This window comes from Palaemon carinicauda, chromosome 5 (genome assembly GCF_036898095.1).
Source record: "Palaemon carinicauda isolate YSFRI2023 chromosome 5, ASM3689809v2, whole genome shotgun sequence".
NCBI lineage: Eukaryota > Metazoa > Arthropoda > Malacostraca > Decapoda > Palaemonidae > Palaemon > Palaemon carinicauda.
Window position 1 is genome coordinate 176,971,052 of NC_090729.1, and position 8,350 is coordinate 176,979,401.

General features: G+C 32.2%; 1 protein-coding gene across 1 annotated transcript in view; it reads right to left on the reverse strand.

The window, feature by feature from the left end:
- Positions 1 to 8,350, reverse strand: part of ple (tyrosine hydroxylase ple) — an 89,106-nt gene that overhangs the window by 9,658 nt on the left and 71,098 nt on the right. The window contains exons 2-4 of the mRNA XM_068373171.1: positions 1,940 to 2,051; positions 858 to 991; positions 253 to 436 (exon numbers count right to left, since the gene is read on the reverse strand). Of these exons, the coding sequence (XP_068229272.1) occupies positions 253 to 436; positions 858 to 991; positions 1,940 to 2,051 (430 nt within the window). The remainder of the gene's footprint in view (positions 1 to 252; positions 437 to 857; positions 992 to 1,939; positions 2,052 to 8,350) is intronic.

The window sequence follows — 8,350 nt, forward strand, 5'->3', positions numbered from 1 at the left end:
TGATAGTTTGTAGACTATGTTTGATGAAGCGTAAAAGTATGTTTTGATATGCCTTGTGGTTTTTGAAGTTCATACAGAATTATTTGAGGATTCAATGATTCAAATATTAGATACGAACCCACACACACACACACACACACACACACACACACACACACATATATATATATATATATATATATATATATATATATATATATATATATATATATATATATATATATATATATATATATATATGCGTGTACGGACCTTTAATAGAAGAATAATGTTCAGACAGCAGCTTGACGGAGGCAATGGCTGATCCTTGGCGTAATGATTTGAGTAAATTCAACAAAGGTTCCCGTAGGATGTCCACCTTCAGGAGGACATCGAAGGCGACGCCCTTGCGTGGATCCGATCGGGTCTCCACATGTAGCACTGTTCCTTTGAAGTTCTGGAATTTTTTTTTTTTTTTTTTTTAGATTAATGAAATATTATTTTTGCTACTAATAAACTTAATTTTCTTCTGAAAATGGTATATTTTAGAATGTTTTCTTCAAGGCAAATATTTGTTTTTGCCCTTAAACTTAATCTCCCTTTAAAAATGACATATTTTAGAAATTTTCTTCAAGATAAATATTTGTTTTTGCCCTTAATAAATTTAATCTTTTGAAAATGGTACATTTTAAAACGTTTTCTTCAAAGCGAATATTTATTTTTGCCCTTAATAAACTTAATCTTCTTTTGAAAATGGTACATTTTAAAACGTTTTCTTCAAGACGAATATTTGTTTTTTGCTAATAACAAACTTAACCATCCTTTAAAAAAAACTATCTTCGTCTTTCTATTTGTCTAAATGTTCATTTCTGCCTCACCTCGATTGTCTTGATAATCCTTGGAAGCGCTCCGATTCCATCAATTAGACCCACCACGAGAGCCACCTGCTGTGACTGGTCAGGTTCGCCAGGGCTCTGGACGAGGAAGACTTCTTCTTCGCTCAGTTCTCCATCTGGAGGGAAAGACAAAAAAATATTATTTCTTGCGTTTTCCAAAAGAAACGTTTCTAACTGATAGATAAATGAAACATTTTTTTAACTTATACTAGGACTTATGACTGAATATCATGTTTTTTTAAACTTATATTATGACCTCTGAATGATTGATATTTTTTGTTTTTTTTGTTTTTTGTTTTTGAATGTCACTGCAGGAGAAAAGTTTTCAGACCCTTTTTCATAATACTGTAGCGGAAATATAATTAAGATATTTGAATTTGAATTATTGTTTTTCGCATTATCGGTCTCTAGTCTAGTTAGTTATCTATTAATTACTATTTAACTGCCGAATAAGCATATCTCCATAACTTGCATTTAATAGGCCATGTTCAGCTGCTTATTATTTTTTTCTTGACAAGTTCCAAGTCGACTTAGAAGCGTTTGCTCTCTTCACTTGTGACTGACAATAAAACAGTTTAAAACAACTAAATAAGGATCTCTTAAGTCAGCTACGTCTTCTTAAAGCTGTGCTGGGCCTATTTAGTAACGTCCCTGACTTGTGATTACTGACTAGGTTTCGAGTCCAGCTCAAACCCGTTAGTTATTATGACTGCAACCTCACCATCCTTGTGCACTAAAGCTAGGGGGTTTGAGGAATCCCATACGTCTACCTCCTGAGTCATCAGCAGCCATTGCCTGGCCCTCCCCAATCCTAGCTTGGATGGAGAGGGGACTTAGGTGCTGATCATATGTATATATGGTCAGTCTCTAGAATATTGACCTGCTAGATAGGGCAATGTAACTGTCCCTTGCCTCTGCCATTCATGAGTTGCCTTTAAACCATTAAACCCTTAAAAGACAGCCCCATTATTCAAACTTTTTTCTGCAAAGCCAATCTTCAGTCAATTCGCAAACAGTAAACAATCGTAAAGTATAAGGTGTCTTGTTTCCTTGACCAGACTTACCACAAGACAGTCTTTTTGCCTCTTCCAGCCAAGACTGCTGTATCTGTTTATTGATTGTGCTCTCGAACTTGGCGTCGGTAACGAGGGAGCGTCTTCGGGATGGATAACCATTCTGGAAAGAGAAATGAGAGATTTTGGAATCTTTTATCTGAAGGTGGAGAAGGTGGACATTTCTGGGGAATTCTATCTTGATGCTGGAATAGCAACAAGATCTCTCTCTCTCTCTCTCTCTCTCTCTCTCTCTCTCTCTCTCTCTCTCTCTCTCTCTCTCTCCATATATATATATATATATATATATACATATATATATATATATATATATATATATATATATATATATATATATATATTTATATATATATGTGTGAGTGCGTTTGTCTGTGTGCCTGTGTATGTGAATAGGTGCAAAAGTACGTAAAAAATCAATTGTGGTCAGGAATAGTCCATTATATCATACCTTAATATTTATATGTACAGGATAAATATATATATATATATATATATATATATATATATATATATATATATATATATGTGTGTGTGTGTGTGTGTGTGTGTGTGTGATTTTGAACTTATATTCGATACTGAAGTGAGTAACGTATCATTCAGTATCAATCTTAATTTTGATTTTTAAAAATTCGATGTATATAGAAGAGGAGGCCACGATCTTAAATGAATACATACATACATACATAAATAATGTGTATATATAGGCCTACATTAAATGTATGATGACGATTTGAAAGGGCGTCTTATCTTTAAAATCTTCTTACAGTGTTTATTAACTATTGCCTGTTTTCGGGGTTTCTCTTTGCTACTGTTTGCCGATAGTTAATCTTAGATATGTTGTTATTACTACAGATCAGAAATCACATATTAAGCAGTGTATAATGAAGTAAAGAAATGAATTAACGTGTGGTCCTCTATCCAATACCGAGTTGACTGACTGCTAATGAATTAATTTCGCCAAGTTTCAGTAATTTCTGACTTGTAGACTTGATGAGCCAAGATTATCAAATGAATCGCTAATTAATCTCTTCTAATTGCTAGAGAATCGGCTTTAATGACGCCTCCGTTTTCTATGGTGGAGAGATTGACTGAACTTCAAGGAGACTATATTAGACTAGAAGTCCAACCCTTCTTTTTTTTCGCCATTTTAAATCAAAATATCTGATAATTCAACCTGAGCTGAGTGAAGGCCACTGATTTGCAAAAATAAATAAAACTTCGATATAAGCTTCATCAGAACAGATTGCCTTAAATTTATTTATAATTAGCGAAAAGTGTGCTAGATATCACACTTAGTATGGGTGCTTACTTTGACTTATCTACACTTTATATTGTGATTTTCTTAAACATACGGTATGCTACAATTATCAAGGACAATGACCAACATTGGCAACATGGCCTCTGTACCATGGTCTTCCACGGTCTTGGGGTAGAGTTCCTTGCTTGAGGGTACACGCGGGCATACCATTCTATCTTATTTTTCTTCCTCTAGTTATTTTGAAGATTTGGGGTGGATGTATGATAGCGGTCACCTGTGTGTATAATTACGGCTAACTTAGAATACGGCAGTGTAATGGGGGTCGCAGGGGGCCGTCAGCCCACCCCCCCCCCCCCCCCCCCCCCCCCCCCCCCCCCCCCCCCCCCCCCCCCCGTTATGTAAGTAGGTGAGGACACGGCTTGTGAGTTAGGTTAGGGGGGAAAGTTGAGGTTAGTTGATGTCCATTTTTATTCAACAAGCGAGGAACTGGCCGCTGGCATACAAAGGCTCCGAAGATTTTATAGCTTATATATGAAAAATTTAGTTTAATATTATTGTTCTTAAACTTCTCTTGTAACTTATTTATTTCCTTATTTCCTTTTCTAACAGCTATTTTCCCTTTTGGATTCGCTGTGCTTGTAGCATCCTGCTTTTTCAACTAGGGTTGAGGCTTATTAAGTAATGATAATGAGGATATTCAACTACACTTTATAATGTCCTTTTTTAGCGTACGGTATGCAATCCACACTTTATATTGTCCTATTTTAACGTACGGTATGCAATCTACACTTTGTATTGTCCTTTTTTAACGTACAGTATGCAATCCACACTTTATATTGTCCTATTTTAACGTACGGTATGCAATCTACACTTTGTATTGTCCTTTTTTAACGTACAGTATGCAATCTACACTTTATATTGTCCTTTTTTGAACGTACGGTATGCAATTTACACTTTATATTAGGATCTACAATAGGAAAAGTTAAATTATCAAGAACTAAGACCAACGTTATTGAACTGAGGGATTAATTAGGTAATTGAAGTAACACCAAAATACTCGTCCACCTTGGTAACGATAGTAATTCAGCATGTACCGTTTGCCAAAACAGAAGAGCAAGGAGATAATGTTAGATTGCGAGCGAAAAGAGTCCCGGCGAAGCAAAGATCAGTAGAAGTAAGCTATTAATTATATATTTAAATGTTTTACACGATCACTGAATGAGGATTTGATTAATCCAACATCAAATTATTGTTATATTATTATTATTATTATTATTATTGTAGTTGTTGTTGTTGTTGTTATTTGAATAAACGTAAAAAATTTTACTTTTTACTATGGTAGGGATTTACACGTATAAGGAAAATTAATCATTACAAAATTCCAAATCGTAAAAAAAAGAAAAAAATGGATTTAAGCGAAAACTATTCTTGTCAAATGTGTAAAGATGTTAGGAATTGTAAAAAAAAAAAAAAAATAAAAAAAAAAACTTATAGGAATGAATTAGTTATAGATTAGGCTAAAGCTGTTTGATAACTACAATTAGATTTACCTTCTCTTAGACTGATATAGGAGAAGCAATAGTACGAATGTCAGAAAACTTCCAGTCATTCATTCATTTAATAATTCGAATACTACTGAAGATTTTGTTCCATAAATTAGCACATACGGATTTTTTATCATATAAGTTGGAAATAAGAATGTTAATAAATATATAAATAAACAGGTAAATAGATAAATATGTATGTATGTATGTGGTTAGATTTATCAAAATATTGCTGTCAAAAATGTTTTAAAAAAAACTTCCCAAAAGTGCATTTTGTAAGGAGCTGGTGTATTAAGTGGAGGCGGTCGATGTGGGAATGAGAGAGAGAGAGAGAGAGAGAGAGAGAGAGAGAGGGTTTGGATTTGTGGAGGCCTAAGTTCCATTCATGAAGAGAGGAAGAGGCTGTATTTATTTCTTTAATCTTCATGAATATTCTTATGCATATTTAAGGCCTCGACCTTAAATTCCAGTGCACAAACGAGAGAGAGAGAGAGAGAGAGAGAGAGAGAGAGAGAGAGAGTGGGGTCTAAGAATGTAGATGAGTTCAGGGAATCATGATGAAATTGAGGAACTGATGATATCCACAATGATGATGAATATAATAATGATCAAAAATATATTTTGATTATGATAAAATGAGTAAAATACGACTTAGAGCGTTATGATTAAACGAAAAATTATTTAATCACATTATAAGAGAAATCTATAAATGGCTGCATCATTGTTAGGTAATTATTCTTTATGGCAATTGCTGTTAATGGTCGCAAACTAAGTCCAGGTGACGCAAGTCCATGCTCTTGTGACGTAACTCGAAGTAGCATTGGCGACTTTTATTCTGTCAATAAATTAGGCTACTTGATTTAAAAATATATGTATATATGTTTGTAAGGTACTACAATATGTCTTAAAACATATTCGTCTGATAGCTTATTTATAAGTGCGTTTTCTTATTTATAGGAAATTATGTAATTCCTACCATTAATGAAGTTTGATAATTGACATTAATTTTCAAACAACTTTCTTTAATTCGTTCAGCTTCAATGTTTTAACTTTAAGGTTGTCCATGTTCACATATTCAAGTTTTATTATAGCAACTATTGTACTCGTCCGTCAAAAATGACGTCTAAATATTTAAATATATATCACATACCCAGACTTTACCCTTTCCATCCTACCCCATTCCTAACTATAACCCACTAGTTTGGCAATTTGTGGCAGAGTCCGGTTTCAAGTGTACCTCTCAGGGCACCCCCACTTATCTTCCCCTAACCGTGATGGGGTATATATATATATATATATGTATATATATACATATATATATATATATATATATAGTGTATATATATATGTATATATATATATATATATATTTATATAGATGTCTGTGTATATACTGTGTATATATATATACATATATATATATATATATAATATATGTATGTATGTATGTATATGTATATATATATATATATGTGTATATATATGTATATATATGTGTATATATATACACTTATTCAGACACTTTCTCTTTATCATATAGAGAGATGGAACATTTTCGTACAATACGTGTAAATTCGTCTGTCAGTCACCGTTTTCATCTGCGCTCTTGTAAACATATCGGTTTATATATATTTTCTATTTTTTTCTATGACGTCCTCATCACCTCGATTGCCCCGAATTCCACATAAGGTGGTGCAATTAAAAACAACAACAACAACAACAACAACAACATGTGATCGCCATTATTACCACCCCTCCCCATCCACGGATCTTAAAAATGGACTCTGTATTGTTCTCTTAATATACTGATAGCATCACAAAGCTTTCGTTTTCTGTATTTCTCTTTCATATCACTCTATCAAGAATTCCTCAAATTTTTATCCATTTTATTTTATTTACCAGATATTTTTTCTGTTATCACTCGATTTTTTTTCCATTCTACCAAGACATCCCCAAATATTTTATCTATTTTATCTTATTTGCCATGATATTTTCTGTTATCAATAGATTTTCTTCCATTCTACCAAAAAAATCCCCAATTTTTTATCTATTTGATTTTATTTATCAGAATTTTTTTTTCTGTTATCACTTAATTTTCTTTCATTCTACCAAGACTTCCCCAGTTATTTTATCTAGTTTATCTTATTTACCAGATTTTTTCCCGTTATCATATGATTTTCTTTCATTCTACTAAGAATTCCCCAGTTATTTTATCTAATTTATTTTGTTTACCAGTTTTTTTTCCTGTTATCACTTGATTGTCTTTCATTCTACCAAGAATTCCCCAGTATTTTATCTAATTTATTTTATTTACCAGATTTTTTCTATTATCACTTGATTGTCTTTCATTCTACCAAGAATTCCCCAGTTATTTTATGTAATTTATTTTATTTACCAGAATTTTTTTTTTGTTATCAATCAATTTTCTTCCAATCTTCTAAGATTTCTCCAGTTATTTTATGTAATTTATTTTATTTACCAAATATATTTTTATGTTATCACTCGATTTTCTTCCATTCCACCAAGACTTCACAAGTTATTTCATCTAATTCATTTTATTTACCAGATTTGTTTTTTCTGCTATCACTAGATTTTTTTCCATTCTACCAAGACTTCCCCTGTTATTTCAACTAATTTATTTCATTTACCAAATTTTTTTCGTGTTTTCACTTTATTTTCTTCCATTCTACGAAGATTTCCCCCGTTATTTTATCTATTTTTTTATTCACCAGATTTTTTTTTATCAATCAATTTTCTTCTAATTTTCTAATAATTTCCCATTTTATTTGTCGATTTTGTTTTATATACCAGAATATTTTCTTGATAATATGAACTTTCCTTCACAATTTAATCGGTTTTCGTCATAGAATTCTTATTGTCAAATTTTACATTATAGATATCATCTAATTTAAAAAAAAACATGGCATGAAGAAAAGTGATCATTAGTGTGGGATAAAGATAATAATAATAATTAGGAATTTCTTTCACAATTTAATCGGTTTTCGTCATAGAATTTTTACTATCAAATCCTGCATTACAGATATCGTCTATTTAGTAAAAAGAAAAGTATGAAGAAAAAGTGATCATTAGTCTGGAATGAAAAAAAAAAAAATCCGTTGTACTTTCGACGTTGAATACAATTATCGTACGCACCGGGCGAGCAATGGCGCGCGTAATGAATGGAAAAGGATCGTTAGAAGGGAGCTAATGGATGCTGCTGGGCTTCCAGGGGTCCGCATTAATACATCAGGCTGGTGGCAAGGATCGTACATCAACATCATCAATTGTTGTGCTTAGTGGATTGTTGTCTAATGACCTGGCAGCTTTGAAAAGCAGTGAAAATGGAAAACTGTGGTATCGCAAGACATTTTTTCAGAATTAAATGATTTTTTTCATTACCTCCCAACGCATAGGAGGACTTAATCAATATTAAATTATTTTTTTTTTCATTTACTCCCAACACATATTATAAATTAAGAAACTGAGAAATAGGAAAATAATAAGTTTATACTTTTTCAAATACGAAATAGAAATATGACCTACAAAATTCTACAAAATAAGGTATACAATAGTTTCTGTGCGTGTAGTGTTGTTTCAATT